The sequence below is a fragment of the Schistocerca gregaria genome, chromosome 10 (assembly GCF_023897955.1).
Source record: "Schistocerca gregaria isolate iqSchGreg1 chromosome 10, iqSchGreg1.2, whole genome shotgun sequence".
NCBI classification, from domain to species: Eukaryota; Metazoa; Arthropoda; class Insecta; order Orthoptera; family Acrididae; genus Schistocerca; species Schistocerca gregaria.
In genome coordinates this window covers 127,301,166-127,325,767 of record NC_064929.1, presented here as the reverse complement: position 1 = coordinate 127,325,767, position 24,602 = coordinate 127,301,166, and the positions used below count along the sequence as shown (strand labels likewise).

At 48.0% G+C, this 24,602-nt stretch overlaps 1 protein-coding gene across 1 annotated transcript in view; it reads left to right on the top strand.

Moving 5' to 3' along the window:
- The window catches only part of LOC126293755 (synaptic vesicle glycoprotein 2B-like), a 157,184-nt gene that overhangs the window by 33,117 nt on the left and 99,465 nt on the right, over window positions 1-24,602 (top strand). Inside the window, exon 3 of the mRNA XM_049987106.1 lies at window positions 22,714-22,875. Coding sequence (XP_049843063.1) covers window positions 22,714-22,875 — 162 coding nt within the window. The remainder of the gene's footprint in view (window positions 1-22,713; window positions 22,876-24,602) is intronic.

Below are 24,602 nucleotides of genomic sequence, written 5' to 3'. Positions count from 1 at the left end.
CACGTCCGGTACTCACAGCTTTACTTCTGCCAGTATCCGTCTCCTACCTTCCAAACTTTACAGAAGCTCTTCTGCGAAACTTGCAGAACTAGCACTCCTGAAAGAAAGGATATTGCGGAGACATGGCTTAGCCACAGCCTGGGGGATGTTTCCAGAATGAGATTTTCACTCTGCAGCGGAGTGAAAATCTCATTCTGGAAACATCCCCCAGGCTGTGGCTAAGCCATGTCTCCGCAATATCCTTTCTTTCAGGAGTGCTAGTTGTGCAAGTTTCGCAGAAGAGCTTCTGTAAAGTTTGGAAGGTAGGAGACGGATACTGGCAGAAGTAAAGCTGTGAGTACCGGACGTGAGTCGTGCTTCGGTAGCTCAGTTGGTAGAGCACTTGCCCGCGAAAGGCAAAGGTCCTGATTTCGAGTCTCGGTCGGGCACACAGTTTTAATCTGCCAGGAAGTTTCAAAACCCCATGTCATTCCAAGCATGTGTGTCAATTTGTACCTCTCTATCTACATTATTCGGTGGTTTATTAAGTTTTCAAATTTATACTGACTTTTTCGTCATCCGGTAGTTGTGTAGGTGACGTAACGATTAACATTGCAAGATCACAGGTTAATGTAAGCGCGAGATAAGCCATTGCAGGTGTGAAATGCTGGTGCATTAATAACTGGCAAAACTGGCGGAATGTTGAATGCAAGCATGCAAACGCGCATGAGTTGTGCTGCACCACACTGAAAACTTAATGAGATCTGAATGCATATTTATGCACGTTCCCTCAGACAGTAATTCACTACACGTAACTGATCCTCTGCACAAAAAAGCTTGGGGTTACTGTAACGACGGAGAAAACATCACAACGCCAGGAAGTTACTAACCACCTTCCACACGGAGCACGTCCGTATCTCACCACTGACTTCTAGTATCAAATGGTTCAAATAGCTCTGATCACTATGGGACTTAACATCTGAGGTCATCAGTCCCCTAGAACTTAGATCTACTTAAACCTAACCTAAGGACATCACACACAGACTGAAGCGCCTAGAACCGCTCGGCCACAGCGGTCGGCTCTTCTAGTATCAGACGCACGCAGTTGACGTCAACAAGTGTATGGGTCTGAAGATGACGTTGTTACAACGCTGAAAGTAGCTGCCAAAATAAAATCGACGCCTTAAATACTGCTGGAGGAATTTCTTCATTTTTAATATAAACGAAAGTTGTCTGACGTGTTTATACTTCTGAAAGATGTTGTCTGTTCATACTTCACACCAGTAGCACTATAAGGATGGTAGCAGTGCGAGTATGTGTACGAAAGGCTGATTCGCTTTAAATATGCGCTGTAATGGTCGTTACCGTTACTTACCTTTGGGATGGGACGTGGTGAGTAGATGTTAATCAAGAACGCGTTTAAGCAACACCACCTAGACTACAGGCCTGCGCGCACACTTGTGACGTCACGTACTGATGGCCGGGTCTGTATCGGAACGCTCCTGTTAAGCACTCTGCAGCTATACGAACTCTTACAAGTTTCACAGCTGAGACCACATTGGGATTCACGTTCTTTCCCCTTCTACATGGCCTTGTAATGAATGCATGGAAATTTATATAACTGCGTAAAGTAAGTGAACAAAACTGCCCTATGATATTTCAAGATGTAAAATTATTTTGACGATTTGCCTTAAATACGCGTTTCTGGGCTGGAATACAAACTGTAATTTTAAATTACTCAGACTTCAAGAAGAATATAATAATTCGAATCCCAAAGAAAGCAGGTGTTGACAGATGTGAAAATTACCGAACAATCAGTTTAATAAGCCACAGCTGCAAAATACTAACACGAATTCTTTACACACGAATGGAAAAACTAGTAGAAGCCGACCTCGGGGAAGATCAATTTGGATTCCGTGGAAACACTGGAACACGTGAGGCAATACTCACCTTACGACTTATTTTAGAAGAAACATTGAGGAAAGGCAAACCTACGTTTCTAGCATTTGTAGACTTAGAGAAAGCTTTTGACAATGTTGACTGGAATACTCTCTTTCAAATTCTAAAGGTGGCAGGGGTAAAATACAGGGAGCGAAAGGCAATTTACAATTTGTACAGAAACCAGATGGCAGTTATAAGAGTCGAGGGGTATGAAAGGGAAGCAGTCGTCGGGAAGGGAGTAAGACAGGGTTGTAGCCTCTCCCCGATGTTATTCAGTCTGTATATTGAGCAAGCAGTAAAGGAAACAAAAGAAAAATTCGGATTAGGTATTAAAACCCACGGAGAAGAAATAAAAACTTTGAGGTTCGTCGATGACATTGTAATTCTGTCAGAGACAGCAAAGGACTTGGAAGAGCAGTTGAATGGAACGGACAGTGTCTTGAAAGGAGGATATAAGATAAACATCAAGAAAGGCAAAACGAGGATAATGGAATGTAGTCCAATTAAGTCGGGTGATGCTGAGGGAATTAGATTAGGAAATGAGACACTTAAAGTAGTAAAGGAGTTTTGCTATTTGGGGAGCAAAGTAACTGATGATGGTCGAAGTAGAGAGGATATAAAATGTAGACTGGCGATGGCAAGGAAAGCGTTTCTGAAGAAGAGAAATTAGTTAACATCGAGTATAGATTTAAGTGTCAAGAAGTCGTTTCTTAAAGTATTTGTATGGACGATAAATAGTTTGGACAAGAAGAGAATAGAAGCTTTTGAAATGTGGTGCTACAGAAGAATGCTGAAGATTAGATGGGTAGATCACATAACTAATGAGGAAGTACTGAATAGGATTGGGGAGAAGAGAAGTTTGTGGTACAACTTGACCAGAAGAAGGGATCGGTTGGTAGGACATGTTCTGAGGCATCAATGGATCACCAATTTGGTATTGGAGGGCTGCGTGGAGGGTAAACATCGTAGAGGGAGACCAAGAGATGAATACACTAAGCAGATTCAGAAGGATGTAGGTTGTAGTAGGTACTGGGAGATGAAGAAGCTTGCACAGGATAGAATAGCATGGAGAGCTGCATCAAACCAGTCTCAGGACTGAAGACCGCAACCACGACAGTTTTAAATTCTGTTTTCTTGCAGCAAAAAATCGGCAATATTCAATAACAAGTAGACGTTTTCGGTTTTAAATAAAGCAGCCCGGAGCTCCTACAGAATTGAAGAATTTGTTTCCCTGGTTAATTTCGTAAATTTTCCTCTCCAAAATTTGTTGACCTCGCACGAAACTCAAATCATTCGACGAAATGGAGCACCTCCTGACGTAATGTTTAAAAAATGGAAAAAAACCGAAAAAATATTTTATTTCCCTGTGTCTCCAGAACTTTCTCCTATTGTTGTGGTTGGCAGGAGAGCCAACACCATGTTACTAGAGGAGGCCGAAATGCACGCGTTTCAGCTCACGCAGGCTGGCGTGAGGTCTGGAACAGGACAAGGAAATTAGAATTTAGAAAAAACGGACATAGCTGGTGGAATACTTAACTTTAATCCATTAATGATGAACGTCGCTCTTGACGGTACATGATTCACAATATCAATAGTAACTGAATATGGCGCCTTGCTAGGTCGTAGCAAATGACGTACCTGAAGGCTATGCTAAACTATCGTCTCGGCAAATGAGAGCGTATTTTGTCAGTGGACCATCGCTAGCAAAGTCGGCTGTACAACCTGGGGCGAGTGCTAGGGAGTCTCTCTAGACTAGACCTGCCGTGTGACGGCGCTCGGTCTGCAATCACTGATAGTGGCGACACGCGGGTCCGACGTATACTACCGGACCGCGGCCGATTTAAAGGCTACCACCTAGCAAGTGTGGTGTCTGGCGGTGACACCACACCTATATCCCTGACTAAAATTCGTGCCACAGGGTGCTGTTAATTTAACCACAACGCACTTACATCGAAATTCTGCTTTCTATACTGCTTAATCTGTCGAACACTGAATTCATTAAAGAAAATTTCTAAGGTAGTTTACTCAAATTGAAATTATTTCAAAATCATTCTGTAGCTCTTCCAAATAAATGTACCGGAATATGGTAGGAATGATAAGGAATACTAAACATTTTCGAGCCTCACTAATTAATGTAACTATTCTGTGTGTCAAGAGTTGCTTCGTATTAACTTCGCAGCAATGGTCCAGAATTAAGAAACAAATTATACTGGTACATGATATGTAACTGCTTTCAAAAACAATTGGCAAATGTGGTGCAATGGAAACAAATAACACGCTATAATTTTTTTGTTATTTACTTACCCTTGAATGATGCGTAGACACAAATTCCTGTCTAGGAATAGCCGCAATCCAGCGATTTCACCTTCACACATTTGGGAAATCGAAACACGTGCTCTTTCATGCCTTTTGGGGATTTATAATTTCCCTGGCAAAAGGGAACGCAATACTTGTATCCCATACTTCGAAGAACTGTATGCGAATACTGCATGAAACATTCAACACAACATACACGCCAACAGGATTGCGGACTACAGACAAAATGGCCAACAGTTTGTGACGTCACGTGGCAATATGGCCGCTGTGCGTAAGCCTTGCATCCAGAAGGCTTTGGTTCAACCCTTTGTTGCCTGTCGGCACTTAAAAGTACCAGTAAGTTTTGACTCTCATTATTTTCTCGTAGTGCAGTTTCGTGATCTGAGAGCCTGTCGGTACATAACAGTAACTCTGCTCTACTGTATCATAGATATTATTCTGCAATACATGCACCTCTATGGCGGTCAGAGCTTGAAATTGTTTTTCGCGCGCTGCTGTGAAAATAGAAGATTGTATGTGCTTGTTTTCATGATGTTGCCTGAATGTGTGTGCAATTTATTGAAACTTCCGTTGAGTTTTCCATTGTACGTACTTACCTCCTTTGTTTTTTATAATAGTTTGAAGCAATACGTTACAAGTGAATGAGATAAAGTGGAAAATATAAGACGGACTTATTACTACCGTCAGGTTGTGCGAACACTTTATTGTAGCAACAATGCGTTATCCCTCACTAGTTGTTCTGTTCACCTTTTCTCACACAGAAATGCGTAAATACATTTGCATGTGCGACAATTAGAACAAACAGGACAGGTTTGCAAGGGAATTTACCTAAAGAAAAATGTCTAAACCGTGGGGAATAAAATCACAGAGAGTCATCTTTAGACCTGACAGTATTTCAATGGAGGGAAAATAAAGTAGTGTATTTTGCGTCAAACTCTCATGGCACTGAACAGAGAGTAGCGACAAGAAAACAGAAAGATGGAAGTAGTATGACTATACCATGACCAGTTATTGTATGTGATTACAATAAACAAATGAGTGGTGTGGATCATGCAGACAGATCACGTTCAACTTATGGTCTTGACAGGCAGTCAAAGAAACGGTGGCACCGTCTCTTCTGGGGAGCAATAGAAATTACTTTTGTCAATGCTTACGTCATTTTCAGTGATCTATATGGGGCACTGCCACTGCTGGAATTTAGGAGTTCTGTGGCACTAGGGCAAATGAATGAACAGCAAGTGCCAAATCTCAAAAAGAGAAACTCTGGTAAAGATGAAATAACTCCCCCAAAGAGAACAAAGGATAACTTTCCTGTTCCGAAGTATGTACGTCTTGGCAACCGACAAAACCATTTTGTAGTGTTCAGCTGTGAAAGAGGACGATGCGAAATGTGTGCGAAAAATAAAATTCAGTCGAGACCACATTCACAATGTACTACATGAAAGTGTATTTGTACTACAATGAGAAAAAGAACTGTTTCCTACAATTTCATGAGGTATCACTAACACTAAAGATGTATATACTGTCAAAAATGTATAGCTAAGTTACTATGTATTGTGAAGTTGCTCTAGAATAAATTTATGCGAAATTTAAAAAATAATTCAGAAATATCATATTTCTGTTAATTAATTTTCTAATGTAAAAATATTTGCTATTTATGTGGAATAAAGAACAAGTTATAAAAATTGGAGCATCTTTCTGCGCATATTGTGATTCTGTCCATGGAGACTGACGGTACTTCTGAGTACCAGGAGACAAAAAAGTTGTGAAAAATAAAATAAAATTTTACAAAAAATCCTACCGTCATTTGAGGCCACAATAGCATAAATTCTGTAAAAAGAAAATGTTAAAAAGTAATTTTTTTCTTATGTCAGGAAACAAAGAGTTAAGGCGAGAAAGGGGTCATTACCGACACCTCACTGACTTTGAACGAGGTCGTGTAAGAGAGCTGTAAGAAGATACACGTTCTTTCTGCAACATTTCAGCATTTCAGAAAGACTTGGCCGAAGTGTAGCCACTGTGTGTGACTGGTGGCAGCGGTGGTGACGAGAACGTACGGTATATATATATATATATATATATATATATATATATATATATATATATATATATATATATATATATATAATGACTTTTGAACACTATTAAGGTAAATACATTGTTTGTTCTTTATCAAAATCTTTCATTTGCCAACTATGCCTATCAGTAGTTAGTGCCTTCAGTAGATAGAATCGTTTATTTAGCTGGCAGTATTGGCGCTCGCTGTATTGCAGTAGTTCGACTAACGAAGATTTTTGTGAGGTAAATGATTCGTGAAAGGTATAGGTTATTGTTAGTCAGGGCCATTGTTTTGTAAGTATTTTTGAAAGTCAGATTGCGTTGCCACAAAATATTGTGTGTCCGTTTAGTGATGATCAGAATAAGTAAAGAGAAAAAACAGTCTGAGTACGGTGAGTTTTGCTCAGCTGTTTGTAAATCAAAGAACGTAAGAGGTTTACCAGCACAGTAACTGATAATGTTTCTAAGGGGACGTTTCAGCCTGAACTGGCATCTTCAGACTTTTCACCAGTCTAAAGTTGTTTCTGTGAGGAAGGAGGTTTCTTATCGACGATGAGGTGATGAGTTCCAGTATGCTGTCAAAAAGAGGTGGTGGGAGACTTGTCTGACGAAGGTATCAGAGCAGGGCTGAGTGGCCTCGTGGTTTGAGGCGTCATGTCACGGATTGCAAGGCCCCTCCCGCCGGAGGTTCGAACTCTCCCTCGGGCGTGGGTGTGTGTGTTGTTCTTAGCATAAGTTAGTTTAAGTAGTGTGTAAGTCTAGGGACCGACGAGCTCAGCAGTTTCGTCCCATAGGAATTCACACACATCTGACCGTTTTGAAGGTATCAGAGAGTTCATCCCTAGGCTACGACGGAAAATAGTGTTTGGCGTACGTGAGTGAATTTGTAAATTTTTCGTCTCTATATTATCTTCCAGATTTTTTTTTACGTGGCTGCACGTTCAGAGACCGTGAATAGTTAAAATTGAAAGAAAACAGCCCTCAGTCACTGTTTTTAACGAATTAACCGGGTTTCAATACTGCTAGGAGTGTCTTCCTCAGAATTTAAACCAAAGAATGGTCTATAACATGTTCACAGAATTATGACTAAAACCGTATGCTACAGAGTACAAGTACGGAATCATCGAGAAAGATTTGCAGTACTTATATGTCATTTATAAAAGAATAAATATGCCAAAAGGGCATTAATCATAAAGATCGGAGGTGAGGGTATCATCTGGAATGTCCCAGCGAAGTGTGGTAGGTGCGCTGTTGTTTTCTATCTACATAAATGATCCTTTGGATAGGGTGGATAGCAATGTGCGGCTGTTTGCTGATGATGCTGTGGTGTACGGGAAGGTGTCGTCGTTGAGTGACTGTAGGAGGATACAAGATGACTTGGACAGGATTTGTGATTGGTGTAAAGAATGGCGGCTAACTCTAAATATAGATAAATGTAAATTAATGCAGATGAATAGGAAAAAGAATCCTGTGATGTTTGAATACTCCATTAGTAGCGTAGCGCTTGACACAGTCACGTCGATTAAATATTTGGGCGTAACATTTCAGAGCGATATGACGTGGGAAAAGCATGTAATGGCAGTTGTGTGGAAGGCGGATAGTTTTCTTCGGTTCATTGATAGAATTTTGGGAAGATGTGGTTCATCTGTAAAGGAGACCGCTTATAAAACACTAATACGACCTATTGAGTACTGCTGGAGCCTTTGGGATCCCAATCAGGTCGGACTGAGGGAGGACACAGAAGCAATTCAGAGGCGGGCTGCTAGATTTGTTACTGGTAGGTTTGATCACCAAGCGAGTGTTACGGAAATGCTTCAGGAGTTCGGGTGGGAGTCTCTAGAGGAAAGGAGGCGTACTTTTCGTGAATCGCTGCTGAGGAAATTTAGAGAACCAGCATTTGTGGCCGACTGCAGTACAATTTTACTGCCGCCAACTTATATTTAGCGGAAAGACCACAAAGATAAGATAAGAGAGATTAGGGCTCGTACCGAGGCATATAGGCAGTCATTTTTCCCTCGTTCTGTTTGGGAGTGGAACAGGGAGAGAGGACGCTCGTTGTGGTACCAGGTACTCTCCTCCACGCACTGTATGGTGCATTTCGGAGTATGTATATAGCTGCAGATGTATATGTACATATTTAAGATAAAAAAAACCTGTGCTGGAAAGCCAATAAGGGCAGCTCCTTACATGTGCGGTTACAGGTTGCAAACGGACTAATGCCCTTTTGGCATATTTATTATTTTATAAATGACATATAAGTACTGCCAATGTTTCTTGATGATTCCGTACTTGTACTCTGTATCATAATGGAAGGGTACAGTACTGCCTGTCATTGAAAATAGGTAAAACATTCTTCGTTATTGTTGTCAGTACAACATATTTTTTCTAATAATAGCTCAACTTCAATTAATATAGAGAAGCCGGATACCAGTGTGGGAAAGAATGACAATTTTTTTATTTAATTGATCACATGTGCACACCCACAAAATAAATCCCTACATCCAGTTTGGAGAGATCTGTGAAATGAATGAATGTATGGTCGTCTGGTAACTGCAGATAGAGAATGTGAATATATGATTATCTTTGAGACGATCCTTTGGTCACCTTTGGTGGAACCAAAGAGATGAAACTTACCGGAGCTCTGAGCGCCTGAAATGTGGCTGACCAATATGGTAGCATGGTCTTCCCCCACCTCGACAGAGGTGCGAGATGACCTGAAGAACGGCCATGTTTCAGCACTCTGCCGCTGGATCTAGTGTTGGTAAGACCTGTCTTAGGAGTGCTCCGTAAAGACAAAAGAGTGGAGACATGGTATGCATGTGAAATACTTAAGAGTATGATTTCATGCTTTCCCGGCGAAATGCTGACATTCTGGAGTAGTCAGGTGTTCTGCCGGATGTTCGTGTCAAACTTGTACAATATTTCGACAGTGTGCCTCAGTCTTCCTCAGGTGCTTCCTGGGACTTGTCCCTGTTTGGAACGCGTCCAGTATTTATGCCTAGGTGTTAGGCGTTCCATGTGCGGTCCGCGCCGAGTCCTCTGCTCTGTGATTGGTCCGTTCCCGAGAGGGTGTGTCTGGTTGGCGCCTGGTGCTCCCTCCGCCGTCCGCGCCGCGACAGGCGCTCCCTCCGCCGTCCGCTCTTATGAAAGTATTTGGGGAAATGGGCGTGCCCAACTATACTCACTCTACAGAGCCACTGAAACTGCTCAAGGTGGTTTTCCGCAGACTCCCATTCAAAATGGACCCGGACCACCTAAAAGAGGAGCTAGAGGAATTAGGTTACGGTGTCAGGGCTGTCTCTCGCATGAAGACGCCCGGAACAAACGAGCAGATGCCACTATTCCAGGTCATATTAGTGGATAATGCCGAAAATAGAAAAATATTTCAACTGACAACAGTTGCAAATATTCGCAATGTGCTTGTGGAACGATTTCGCGGCAGGGGTAGGAGGACACACTGCTACCAGTGCCAAGGACTCAACCATGACGCGAGATGGTGCAGTATGCCGGCCAAGTGTGTGAAATGTGCAGGCCCGTATCAGAGCTGTGACTGTAAAGAGACACAGGACGTAAAACCTAAGTGCTGTAACTGTGAACAGGAGCACGTTGCCAGCTATCGTGGCTGTGCAACATTTAAGAAGGCGGACGCTAAACAGCGTGCCAACAATGCTCCGGCCAGACGGGTGAACCCTGGCCTTAGTTTTAGCCAAATCGCGAGTGGAAAGGCTGCCGCACCTGCCACTCAGGCTAAATCGGCAAGACCGCGTCAGGTTAGCGATGCTATCAAAAAACGCCCGCGTGCCGAGGTTGAAAACGTCGGCCAGCGGGCTGATGTGAGTGACGCTCGCCCCGTCGGAAAGGAAGTCGTTTCCGGGCGCGGACGGCAGAGAACAGAGAGAGAGCGGATCGCGCCAGCCAATCAGAGCGCAGCACAGCAGAGCGAAACGGAGCCGGCAGCTGTAGCCCCCCACGGGAGCGGACAGCAGCCAGAGCAGCCGATCGCATCTGCAACCTCAGCAAGCCAGGAGACTCCTGCAGATTTGCAAGCCGAGCTTTGCTCGCTTCTCAGAACTGTCAAGGAGATGCTCGTGCAATTACCACAGCTCTTGATTGCTACAGTGCAGACGGCTCTAGCAGCCGGCCACCAACAGATTTCCATGCAAAACCATGAATAACACACCAGTTCATGGCTTGACAGTTTGTGCATGGAATGCAAACGGCATAAGAACTCAGGCTGGTGAGTTCCGCCAATTCCTGTATGACGAGGCAGTAGACATCTGCCTCGTCTGCGAACACATCTAAAGCCAGGAGTCAACATTCGTGCAGCAAACTACACCTGCTACCGAACAGATAGGTTAACGGCAGGGGGAGGTACTGCAGTATATGTCAAAACCTCTCTCAAGCACCATTTAGTACAAGTGCCTCAGCTTGCTACGGTTGAGGCCACTGCTGTAGCAGTACAAACTTCAGAGGGTCAGATCACTTTTGTGGCAGCCTACCGACCGCCCAGGGGACTCCTGAATCCCGCTGACTTCGTGACACTGATGACCCTTCGTGGGAAACTGTTTGTCGCCGGAGACCTAAACGCGAAACATGCGGAGTGGCATTCAAGAGTCACTAATACCAGTGGACGACGCCTACTACGTGTAGTACGGCAGCACAATGGGATCGTGGTGGGCCCCTATGACCCAACCATCTATCCCCACAACAGAGGCCTAGCTGACGTACTCGATGTGGCGGTGGTGAGGGGTATCGGACACCTCATTACTGCCACTACGCGGTGCGCACTATCGTCGGATCATGTCCCCGCGGTTTTTGACATTGATCTCCAGGGAACAGAGCCACCACAATGGCGTAGACAGCTTCGCAGGGTGTATTGGGAGCAGTATCGGGAAAGTATACTTGACGATCTCGATACTGTTCCTCACCCACGTGATGTAGGAGCTGATGAGATGATACGACGGCTCGCTGAGGTTGCGCTACAAGCTGTAGACGCAGCAACACCGAGGGGACCACGCAGGCCGCCTGAATGTTCGCGCCAGCTCCCTCCCGATATTCTGGAAGCCATACACCACAAAAATAGGGTTTTCCGAGAATGGCAAATCACGAGGCAAGCCGCCACTAAACGTCGCCTCAACCAGCTTAGACGTGAGATTAAAGTGGCGGTTGAAAACCATCGAAATAGAGAGTTGGCAGGGAGGATGGCCATGCTCCGCCTTGATGATGGCTCTGCCTGGCAGACGACAAAGAGGCTTCTTAGGAAAGGGCAGCGTATACCTCCGCTACAAGTTGGTGGGTAGATGGTTTGCGAGCCAGACGCCAAGGCTAGCGCCCTGGCTGACACGTTCGCGGCCAACTTCACACCTGTAGCGGACATCATAGACGCAGCACATGTACAACTCGTGCACGAGCGTCTGCCTGTATTCCTGGCAGCAGAGGCAGCTCCAGAGGACGAGATAGCTGCTATCACTGAGGAGGAGGTTGAATACCAACTGCGAACCCTAAACACCAGGAAATCCGGTGGCAGTGACAGAGTGGAGGCAGTTATGCTACGGCAGCTCCCCCCTCCTGCTATCCAGCCGCTCACCGAGCTATTCAACCATGTGCTGCGAACTGGGGACTACCCCTCTGTATGGAAACATGCAGAGGTGGTAGCCATCCCAAAGTCTGGGAAGAATGCAAGGCTGCCGCAAAACTACCGACCTATTAGCCTCCTCCCAGTAATGTCAAAGGTCTTTGAGCGGATTTATGCCCAACGACTTCTAGCTCATGTAAACCGCGAGTTGCTCATGCCTCCCGAACAGTTCGGTTTTCGGCAGGGGCATAGTACACAGCAACAGCTCTTGAGGTTAGTAGAAGATGCGATGGGTGCCCTGGAGCGCCGGGAGTATTCAGGGGCGATACTCCTTGACGTCTCCAGGACCTTCGACAGAGTGTGGCATGAGGGCCTCCTATTCAAACTTTTTGAACTGGGGGTTCTGACGCCACATGTGAAACTCATTGCATCCTACCTGCAAAATCGCACTTTTAGTGTCCGCGCCGGTGACGGAGTATCCACTAATAGGCCTGTTCGTGCGGGAGTACCACAGGGATCCGTCCTTGGCCCCCTGTTGTACACCCTGTACACGTCAGACGTACCTAGGACGCAGAGAGTGTCGCTAGCACTATATGCGGACGACACCGCCCTCTACGCACGATGCCTCAAGGTTAATATCCTTCGTCGTCGCCTACAAGAGGCGTGCGACGTATTGGGAGCTTGGGCAAAAAAGTGGCGCCTGAAATTTAACGCCACAAAAAGCCAGGCAATTATTATTACACGTCGTCGGATACCAAGGGATCTTCAACCAGTGCAGATCATGGGAGGCCCCATCCCATGGTCTCACACTGTTAAGTATCTGGGCGTGACTTTAGACCGGCACCTCACATGGGGGCCACATCTCACAGAGGTTAGGGGCAGAGTCTTAGGACGCTTACTCGAACTCTACCCTGTACTAAATCCACAGTCCACACTTCCCACACACTGCGGCATTACGCTATATCTGGCACTGATCAGACCAGTACTGGAATAAGCGGCCGTAGTGTGGGGTAATGCCGCCGACTGCCATATCAAGCGGTTACAAGGCCTACAAGGTAAGGTCCTGCGCCTTGCCATGCACCTGCCGTGGGACTTCCCCACCAGGGACCTGCATGAAGTCACAGGGATCCCCATGATTAGGGATCGATTCAAACTGCTGGTGCGGCAGTTCTATGAGCTGTCGTCCCAGTCAGACAATAGGTTAATAGCAAACCTGGGCACCCAGGAGCACAGGAGGGGGACCACACGATGGCCCGACATGCTTCGGCAGTGATCGCCAGTGGAAACACTCACGACCACTGTTAGAACAAAATCAGATACACTACACACGCACACAACACTCATGTGACACATAGGAAACACACAACACGTTAGGCCATCAGAGACACAAATACACTTAGGATAAGCAGGAATAACAATTGGGTTTAGCCTGTGAAACCACAGCGCATATAGGTTGTCCCTTAGGTTAAGAGTCGCTCGCTCGCTCGCTCGCCGCGGCAGGCGCTTCCTCCGCCGTCCGCGCCGCTGCAGGTGCTGCCTCCACCGTCTGCCCCGCGCTGGGCGCTCTGTCGTTTTTCGTTGAGATTTTAGAAGCTCCAGTGCTGGGTTCCATACAGCACTAAGTTGATATCCAGTGTCACGGTTGATGAGGTTTTCACTGATCTTAATCTCAATGGATTCTTTTATGACACTGTCCCAGAATCTCGGCGTCTGTGTTACTATTCTGGTGTTGTTGTAGTCCATGGCGTGGCCAAGTTCTAGGCAGTGTTCAGCCACTGCTGATTTCGTAGCCTGTCCCAATCTGGTGTGCCTTTGGTGTTCCTTGCACCTGATTTGAACCGTCCTGGTGGTCTGGCCTATGTATGCCAACCCACACTGGCATGGTATGCTGTAAATTCCTGGCCTCTGTAGTCCCAGGTCGTCCTTAGTATTGCCCAATAGTGCACCGATCTTCGTGGGTGGGCAGAATATGCTCTTGATGTTGTGTTTGGCCAAAATTCTGCTGATTTTGGCAGATACTGGCCCTGCATATGGGAGGTATGCCACCCTCTTGGCCTCTTGCTCTTCCTGTTCCTCTGCTGGTTCCTTTGCTGCACTTACTGAGTGAAACGCCTTCTGGATGTCTCTGGCAGAATATCCATTCCTGTTGAATACTGACCGCAAGTGTGCCATTTCTGTCATCATTCTGTCAGAATGAGAGAGCGTCTGTGCCCGATGGATAAGAGTTTTGAGCACACCATTCTTTTGTGCTGGATGGTGACAACTGTTTGCTTGTAGATACAAATCCGTATGTGTGGGCTTGCGATACACACTATGCCCAAAGGTACCGTCTGCCTTCCTCTTAACCAGCACATCCAGGAAAGGAAGTAGACCATCCTTCTCCAGTTCCATCGTAAACTTAATATTGGGATGGCGTGAGTTAAGGTGTTCCAGGAAGATGTCCAGCTCCTCCTCTCCGTGGGGGCAGATGACAAAGGTGTCTTCGACGTATCTGTAGAAACATTTTGGCTGATGTGTGGCTGATGTTAGTGCCTCTTCCTTGAATTTCTCCATAAATAGGTTGGCTACCACTGGTGAAAGGGGACTACCCATCGCCACCCCTTCTGTCTGCTCATAAAATTGACCTCCGTAAAGGAAGTAAGTCGAGGTCAGTACATGCTTGAACAGATCCAAGATGGCCCCATCGAATTTTTCCCCAACGAGCTTGAGCGAGTCATTCAGTGGGACACAGGTGAACAAGGACACCACATCGAGGAAGAGGCACTAACATGTTTCTACAGATACGTCGATGACACCTTTGTCATCTGGCCCCACGGAAAGGAGGAGCTGGACAACTTCCTGGAACACCTTAACTCACGCCATCCCAATATTAAGTTTACGATGGAACTGGAGAAGGATGGTCTACTTCCTTTCCTGAATGTGCTGGTTAAGAGGAAGGCAGACGGTACCTTTGGGCATAGTGTGTATCGCAAGCCCACACATACGGATTTGTATCTACAAGCAAACAGTTGTCACCATCCAGCACAAAAGAATGGTGTGCTTAAAACTCTTATCCATCGGGCACAGACGCTCTCTGATTCTGACAGAATGATGACAGAAATGGCACACTTGCGGTCAGTATTCAACAGGAATGGATATTCTGCCAGAGACATCCAGAAGGCGTTTCACTCAGTAAGTGCAGCAAAGGAACCAGCAGAGGAACAGGAAGAGCAAGAGGCCAAGAGGGTGGCATACCTCCCATATGCAGGGCCAGTATCTGCCAAAATCAGCAGAATTTTGGCCAAACACAACATCAAGAGCATATTCTGCCCACCCACGAAGATCGGTGCACTATTGGGCAATACTAAGGACGACCTGGGACTACAGAGGCCAGGAATTTACAGCATACCATGCCAGTGTGGGTTGGCATACATAGGCCAGACCACCAGGACGGTTCAAATCAGGTGCAAGGAACACCAAAGGCACACCAGATTGGGACAGGCTACGAAATCAGGAGTGGCTGAACACTGCCTAGAACTTGGCCACGCCATGGACTACAACAACACCAGAATAGTAACACAGACGCCGAGATTCTGGGACAGTGCCATAAAAGAATCCATTGAGATTAAGATCAGTGAAAATCTCATCAACCGTGACACTGGATATCAACTTAGTGCTGCATGGAACCCAGCACTGGAGCTTCTAAAATCTCAACGAAAAACGACTGGGAGAGCACCTAGCAGGTCGCAGACGGCAGAGGGAGCGCCCAGCGCGGGGCAGACGGTGGAGGCAGCACCTGCAGCGGCGCGGACGGCGGAGGAAGCGCCTGCCGCGGCTCCAGTCCACGTCTTCGAACTACTGAGAGTGAGGCAAGGTAGCATTTACCCGAAGGCATTTACTACTGCTTCGATGGGTAGGAAGGAGATAGGCTTCAGGAGTTGAGTGTGTCTTCGTTATTTGTGGAATAGGTCATTGCATCCTGGGTTTCTGGTTTGTTTAGCCGCGCTTCAGGCTAAGTGCTGGTTACCTGTTTAACAGCGCAACAGGGTTTTTATACACATCTCTGTCATCCAATGGAGCTCCGAGCGCCCGCAGGAGGGGATTAGCAGAGGCGGCGACCTGGTGATAAATCTTACGCGCTGTTGCTTGAAACCTGGAGAGGACCTCGAGTCCTGACGCCGCGTCATGGAGGTACCGTGACGGGAACTGCGGGTGCACATGAAAAATCCTTCGGAGCGCTTTATTTTGGAGCGCTTGGAGGCGGTGGAGATGGCGGTTTGCCGCATTACCCCATGCAGCACAGGCATAATCCTTGACTGGACGGATGAACATCCGGTATATCAGGAGCCCGTTGTTGATGGACAGGGAAGACCGTTCATTAATGAGTGGGTACAACATTCCCAGTCGTTGATCCACCTTCCGGCGAACGTTGGCTACCTGTAAGTGCCAGTTGAGTTGGCTGTCCATGGTTACCTCAAGGTAGGTGGCTGACGTCGTCCACTGGATAGCTTCACCAAAGAGCAGAAGCTGGTGGTCTGGAGGTTTAACTCGTTTCCTGGTGAAGACGACAGCTTGAGTCTTCCGAGCGTTGAATCCAATGCGCCAAAGGGTGGCCCAGGTTTCAAGGGCGGCACAGGCGTCCTGGAGGCGTCGATACAGCGCTTGGGACCAGCGGCTCCGCGTGAAGAGAGCGGTGTCGTCAGCGTAGATGGCCCGTTCGATGCGTGGAGCCCGAGGGAGGTCCGACGTGTACAGGGAATAGTGTGTGGGGCCCAACACCGATCTCTGCGGCACGCCAGCGGCGATGGGTCGAACCGTGGAGAGGGCATCATCGATGCGAACAGCGAAGGTCCGTCCGTGCAGGTAGGAACGGACCAGCCTGATGACAGATCGCGGGAATCCCTGCAGAGTCAGCTTCCAGAGTAGCCCATCATGCCAGACGCTGTCGAAAGCCTTAGTGACATCAAGGAACAGGGCCCCACAATATTCCTTGTTGTTGAAGGCCCTCGTAATTTCTTCAACCACGCGTATGAGTTGCAGTGTCGCAGAGTGCCCGCTGCGGAACCCAAACTGTTCCGGGGGTAGCAGCTGCCGGCGATCGACAATCCGCTTGAGGCGATGAAGTAGCAGCCGTTCAAAGATCTTGCTTAACTGCGGCAGGAGGCTGATCGGCCGGTAATGAAGCGGATTTTTCCTGTTGCGTCCCGGCTTGGGGACAGCCACAATGATAGCGTGCTTCCACGCCGCAGGATAAATCTGCAGTTGAAGAACGAGGTTGAAGAGCAGCGCGAGATAGGCAAACGCAGCATGAGGGAGTTCCTTAAGCGCCCTTCCTGGTATGTCATCCGCTCCCGGTGCTTTGTTGGTGCCCAAGGCCCGTATACAGGAAGAGACTTCGTCCGTGGTAATAGGTGGTCATCTGCGTCCTCTGCAGTAAGATACGCCGCAAGGCTGCCTTCGACGTGTCGCACATGCTGGGCGTCAATGGGATCCGCTACCAGAAGGAAGTTCTCCTGAAAAACGTCGGCGAGGGCGTTGGCCTTATCCGACGGTATGTATGCCACTCCAGCTGCAGCGTCCAAAGGTGGAATAGTGGCCCTCCTCTTGGTGAAAAACCGCACCGTGTCCCATGCATCAGGATCAGGAGTGAACGATTCGAGCTTCTGCGCCCATTGGCTATTCCGGTACTCAATAGTGGCGGCCTTGATGTCCCGGCGGAACTGATTGATCCTTCGCTTAAGCTCCACATTGCGAGTTAAGCGCCATTCCTTGAGTAGGCGGTTCCGGGCTTTGATGAGGTCGAGGATATCGGCAGACAGTCCTGGGCGCGGGCGAGAGGGGCCGCGCGATGGCGGAGTTGACGAGTGCAGAGCAGCTGCGACGGCATCAGTAAAAACTGCCATGCCAGCATCGACTGCGGGAGGATCCGCGTCCAGATGGGGTGCCAACATGGCCGTGATGTCGGTGCGATATGCTTCCCAGTCCGTGCGGCGGAGGTTGTACTTCCGCGGTCTTGCGGCAGCGCCGACCGCCAAGTCGAACAGGACAGGCAGGTGGTTGGAGTTTAACTCGTGAATGACGTCAGCCGTCAGAAACTGGTGCAATCCCTTCGTGATGGCGATGTCTAGGATGTCCGGTGTGCCTCTGGAAGGATAGCACGTCGGCTCCTCAGGGCCACAGGCGTAGGCATTCGCGCGTTCAAGGACCTGGAGAAGTCGTCTGCCGCTGTAGGTGGTGTGGAGAGAATTCCACGCCGCATGCTTAGCATTGAAGTCCCCAGCAAGGAAGAGCTTGCCAGGGAGCCGGAGCAGCGCTGCGGCACCGTCAGCGTCCAGATGATATTTCGGCGGACGATAAACGCAGATGAAGGTGATGAGCCCCGCCGACGTCTCAACTGCAACAGCCGTGGCTTCCATCTGCCGAAGAGCTGGAAGAGGGACACCGTAATGCTGTATGGAAAGTTTGATATAGATGGCCGTGCCGCCCCCTCGCGTCAGGCGATAAGTACGATGGCAGCTGTAGTTGGAGATGTTTGCCCGTAGAGCAGGCTTCAGGTGCGTCTCGGTGACCATCATGATGTCGATGTTATGGTCCACAAGAAAGTGCTTGACTTCTTGGAGATCGTGATACAGCCCATCAGCATTGTAAGTGACAATGCGAAGATCTTCAAAACGACGCGCTCTATTCATGTTGATGTGTGGTAGAGCCGCTCGCCGGTCGAAGGACACTTCGAATCGTGGCCTCCACAGTTGCTGCAAGAGTCGTGGGGAGAGCCTGGATAGCTCTACTCATCTCGGTTACTGCAGTCATCATGGTTTTGAGCAGGTCAACAAGATCAGTGGTATCAGCTGGAGACGTACGACGCTGCTGGCGGTCAGGCACAGTAGAGGGCCATCTGGGAGCAGTCGGGAAAGCAGCTGTATCAGCCACAAAACCGTCCTGAGGCGACGCTGAAGGGGCAGCGTCGTGCCGAATGACGTAGCGAGTCGAACGTCGTTGCTGGGGAGCCGCATTGCGACTCTGCAGCGGCGGCACTTGTTCCTGTGGAAAGACTGCAGCGCCGCGAGAGCTTGCCGGGATACCACGGACGACGTTGGTCCTCCTATTCCTCTCCTTGGCAGTAAGCGGTGGGAGCCCGCGTTGCCGACGACTAGCTTCCTTGTGCTTGGGGCACGATCGGATGTTAGCTGTATGATTTCCTCTGCATAGACCACACTTAGCTGGGTCTTGTTTCGGCACAGGGCACTGTAGGCTGTCATGAGGCCCGCCACATTTCACACATACAAAGGGCATGGTGCAGTGTCGAGCCACATGATTGAACCCTTGACATCTGAAGCACTGCGTAACACCACGAGATTTTCGTAGTGATTCTACAGTGATAGACAAGGCACAGAGTCGGGTCACATTGAAGATCTTCCGATTATCAGGCGTGTCCGGCAGGATGACGACGCGAAGTCCAGATCTCTTGTTCGTGCCAGGCATCTTGTGGTAGTCCACGATGGAAGCATGGAAGCCAAGTTCCGCCAATTCGTCCTTGACATCTTCATTGGAGAGAGACTGCACAACTCCACGCAGGACGATCTTCAGCGTCGGTGGCCGCACCATAGGGAAGGTGTAACTTGGTATCCCGCGCCCCCCAGCCATGTCCATGACCGTCATATAGTCGTCAGTAGTGGCAACAGAAAGTTTTAACTTGTCGCCGCCAGCCTGTTTTGCCGTAAAAGGTTGTTTCAAATTACTCTTCAGCCAGTCGTACAGTTCCTTGTAAGAGTTAGGATACTGCAAAACAATCGGCGGTATCCTCGTAGACTGTTCTTGTTGCTGCTGCAGTGGCTGTTGTTGTTATTGTTGTTGTTGCGGTTGCTGCTGTGCGGCATCGTCCGCGGCCGCCGTCCCGCCATCTTGGATGACGTCATAACGGTTGCTTAGCGGTAGTGAAGTGGTTGCCTCTGGCTGCTGCTTCTTGGCTTGTTTTTTCGGCGGTGGTCTGACGAAACCGTCGTCCGTGGCCGCTGAAGGCTGAGGTGCAGGTCCTGGGTCGCTTCGTTTTCGGCGGTACTGCGTGGCAAACGCAGTAGAATGCCGAGTAGTATCATCTTCAGTCGAAACATCCGTCGAATAATCCATATCGTAGTCCAAGTACCTCGCCGTGGCCGTCAGCAGATCATTACCCCTCCTCCTTTGCCTGGTCGTCGTAAGTGGAGTGACTGACGGGGCCGGCGGCGGGGCAAGCCCCACAGCGCGGCGGTCAGTCCCCTCCGGAGCGCAGCTAACGTGGTCTGTACGCGTCGACATCCCCGTAGCGACTGCCCAGCGCGGCGCAGACGGTGGAGGCAGCACCTGCCGCGGCGCGGACGGCGGAGGGGACGCCTGGCGCGGCGCGGACGGCGGAGGGAGCACCAGGCGCCAACCAGACACACCCTCTCGGGAATGGACCAATCACAGAGCATAGGACTCGGCGCGGAACGCACATGGAACGCCTAACACCTTGGCATAAATACTGGACGCGTTCCAAACAGGGACAAGTCCCAGGAAGCACCTGAGAAAGACAGTGAGGCACACTGTCGAAATATTGTGCAAGTTAGACACGAACATCCGGCAGAACACCCGACTACTCCAGAATGTCTACTTAAGAGTAGTTTGGAATTATAATTTCTCTATTTCAGGAACTTTTGTGGGGAGAATTAAATGTCAGATAGTGGTAATCTTTGGAAGTGACGAATGGTCACAATCAAACCACGTGTAGAAATTAGTTCTACATCTACATTTATACTCTGTAAGCCACCCAGTGGTGTGTGGTGGAGGGCACTTTACGTGCCACTGTCATTACCTCTCTTCCCTGTTCCAGTCTCGTATGGTTTGCGGGAAGAACAACTGTCTGAAAACCTCCGTGCGCGCTCTAATCTCTCTAATTTTACATTCGTGATCTCCTCGGGAGGCATAAGTAGGGGGAAGCAATATATTCGATACCTCATCCAGAAACGCACCCTCCTGAAACCTGGCTAGCCAGCTACACCCGCGATGCAGAGCGCCTCTCTTGCAGAGTTTGCCACTTGAGTTTGTTAAACGCTATCACGGTTACCAAATAACCCTGTGACGAAACGCGCCGCTCTTCTTTGGATCTTCTCTATCTCCTCCGTCAACCCGATCTGGTACGGATCCCACACTGATGAGCAATACTCAAGTATAGGTCGAAGGAGGGTTTTGTAAGCCACCTCCTTTGTTGATGGACTACATTTTCTAAGGACTCTCCCAATGAATCTCAACCTGGTACCCGCCTTACCAACAATTAATTTTATATGATCATTCCACTTCAAATCGTTCCGCACGCATACTCCCAGATATTTTACAGAAGTAACTGCTAGCAGTGTTTGTTCCGCTATCATATAATCATACAATAAAGGATCGTTCTTTCTATGTATTCGCAATACATTACATTTGTCTATGTTAAGGCTCAGTTGCCACTCCCTGCGCAAAATGCCTGTGTACTATAAGTTGGAAATATTTAAGAAATGGCGTGTGCAGGACTTCAAATTAGAGACGAGTACCTGCAAGTGGTGAGTACTGTGTGAGTCTCAATCTGTGTATGAGACAAGGGATAAAGAGAAGTACTTGTACAAGGTATCAGTTGAGGACTCGCGTGTGTGACGAATATGTTCTTAATATTACTTTGCGTGTTATGTTTCCGTGTGACGCTTGATTGAAACTATAATACTCTGAGAGTGTAGCAAGGTGAGTCAGCCGTCTATCCAGCAACGCCACTTGGCTTGCATTGCACAGGTAGACATGCATATATCCTCCATAGTTCATAGTAGAAAGAAAAAATTACGAAGTGGGGCAGTGTCGTGTGAAACTGGGATAAATACTAATTGAGTGGGAAAGCTGAAAGTGATGTGATGATAACTTTGTGACTATTCCTTGTGTTGTATGGTATGTTGCCAGTGTGATGAATTTCATGAAATTTAAGTATGTGTGGTTGGCATGGGAGAGTAACAAGATAGTTTCAGAGGCAGTGGGTTATGCATGTTCCTTTTTGTAGCACTCGGTCTGGAGGAAATTTTCGTAATGATGGGTGTGAGAGTCGAAGTGTGAGATATAGGAAAAAGATCCACCATCCTATCCTGAAAGTGCACTGTATAGTGTTAGATAATTACGAGACCATAAGATAGAGAATCACCAATGTAAAGCCATGCCGACTGGGCGGAATTGCTCATGTGTCATTGTTGTAGGGTGCAGAATTTGTGTGTTTATGTTATAGAATTTATCGGAATAAATAAGATAGTGAAAAGAAAAAGATTGGTGGCATTTTCCTTCGAATAGTATGTTGTCATGATACCCAGAATTTATAATGTGTGCGCCATTCATATTCAGTGCGATGGCCACGTGTTGATCAAAGCCGTTGGGTAAGAAAGAAAATGTGGTATTGCCAGTGTGTAGTGAAGAGTCAGATTTGTGTAGGTTACTAATAGTCAGATGTGCGTTATCCGTTTCCATTGCGTAATATTCAAACAGGAGAATAGTTTGTAAATTGTAATCCGCTATAACTGTTAGCGGAGTACTAGAGTTCATGTTACTCGATAAATAAGAATGAATCCACAAGCTTGGCAGACCACTCATGTTGCAGGCCTGACTGCTTGATGCCACAGTATGAGCAAGGCTTGTGGGGTGCCTCTCAATACGTTTTTAGTCATAATTCTGCAAACATGTTATAGACCATTCTTTGATTTAAATTCTGAAGAAGACACTCCGAGCAGTGTTGAAACCAGGTTAATTCGTTTAAAATAGCGACCGTGTGCAGTTTTCTTTCAATTGTACGTTTTAGAGTCTTACACAGTTTAGTTATGGATACGCTCGACGTGTTTCAGGCCAGGGCCGCTTCCACTGGACGGCGCTGGTGGTGTGTGGCTTCTGCCTGATGACGCTGCTCTTCGAGTCGCTGGCGGCAGCCTACGTCACACCGGCGGCCCAGTGCGACTTCGAGATGTCGTCCTTCGAGAAGGGCTTCCTCAGCGGCTCCATCTACATAGGTCAGTCACAACAGAGCCTCGAGTCGACGGGGAGAGAGGGGGGGAACGGGGGGGGGGGGGGGCGGGGAACACCGTGTGACTAACGCGGGAAGACAACAGAGTCTGCTAAAACTGCAGTAGTCTCAGGCAGTGATCCATCTGAGTCCAGACTACACCCCCTCCGCCTGGACAATCCCTCCAGGTCCATGTCAGCGACTACAGCTTCTGTGGGAACCAGTGGTACGTATACTCGAATTCTGCACGGTAGAATCTAGCAGCACCGTAGACTGTGCAGTGGAAGTGGCTGGTGTCGTGAAGGAGCAGCTACACAGATTGCTTACTACACTACTGGCCATTAAAATTGCTACACCACGAAGATGACGTGCTACAGACGCGAAATTTAACCGACAGGAAGGAGATGCTGCGATATGCAAATGATTAGCTTTTCAGAGCATTCACACAAGGTTGGCGCCGGTGGCGACACCTGCAACGTGCTGACTTGAGGAAAGTTTCCAACCGATTTCTCATACACAAACAGCAGTTGACCGGCGTTGCCTGGTGAAACGTTGTTGTTATGCCTCGTGTAAGGAGAAGAAATGCGTACCATCACATTTCCGACTTTGATAAAGGTCGGATTGTAACCTATCGCGATTGTGGGTTGTCGTACCGCGACATCGCTGATCGCGTTGGTCGAGACCCTATGACTGTTAGCGGAATATGGGATCGGTGGGTTCAGGAGGTTAATACGGAACGCCGTGCTGGATCCCAACAGCCTCGTATCACTACGAGATGACAGGCATCACGGCTGTAACGGATCGTGCAACCACGTCTCGATCCCTGAGTCAGCAGATGGGCACATTTGCAAGACAACAACCATCTGCATGAACAGTTGGACGATGTTTGCAGCAGCATCGACTATCAGCTCGGAGACTGTGGCTGCGGTTACCTTTCACGCTGCATCACAGACAGGGGCGCCTGCGATGGTGTATTCAACGACGAGCATGGGTGCACAAATGGCAAAACGTCATTTTTTCGGATGAATCCGTGTTCTGTTTACAGCATCATGATGGTCGCATACGTGTTTGGCGACATCGCGGTGAGCGCACATTGCAAGCGTGTATTCGTCATCGCCATACTGGCGTATCACCCGGCGTGGTGGTATGGGGTGCCACTGGTTATACGTCTCGGTCACCACTTGTTCGCATTGACGGCACTTTGAACAGTGGACGTCACATTTCAGATGTGTTACGACCCGTGGCTTTACCCTTCATTCGATGCCTGAGAAACCCCACATTTCAGCAGGATAATGCACAGCCGCATGTTGCAGGTCCTGTGCGGGCGTTTCTGCATACAAAAAATGTTCGACTGCTGCCCTGGCCACCGCATTCTCCAGATCTCTCACCAACTGAAAACGTCTGGTGAATGGTGGCCGTGCAACTGCCTCATCACAATACGCCAATCACTACTCTTGATGAACTTTGGTATCGTGTTGAAGCTGCATGGGCAACTGTACCTGTACACGCCATCCGAGCTCAGTTTGTCTCAATGCTCAGTCGTATCAAGGCCGTTATTATGGCCAGAGGTGGTTCTTCTGGGTACTGATTTCTCAGGATGTATGCACCCAAATTGCGTGAAAATGTAATCACATGTCAGTTCTAGTATAATATATTTGTCCAGTGAATACCCGTCTATTATCTACATTCCTTCTAGGTGTATCAATTTTAATGGCCAGTAGTATATTTTGGTTA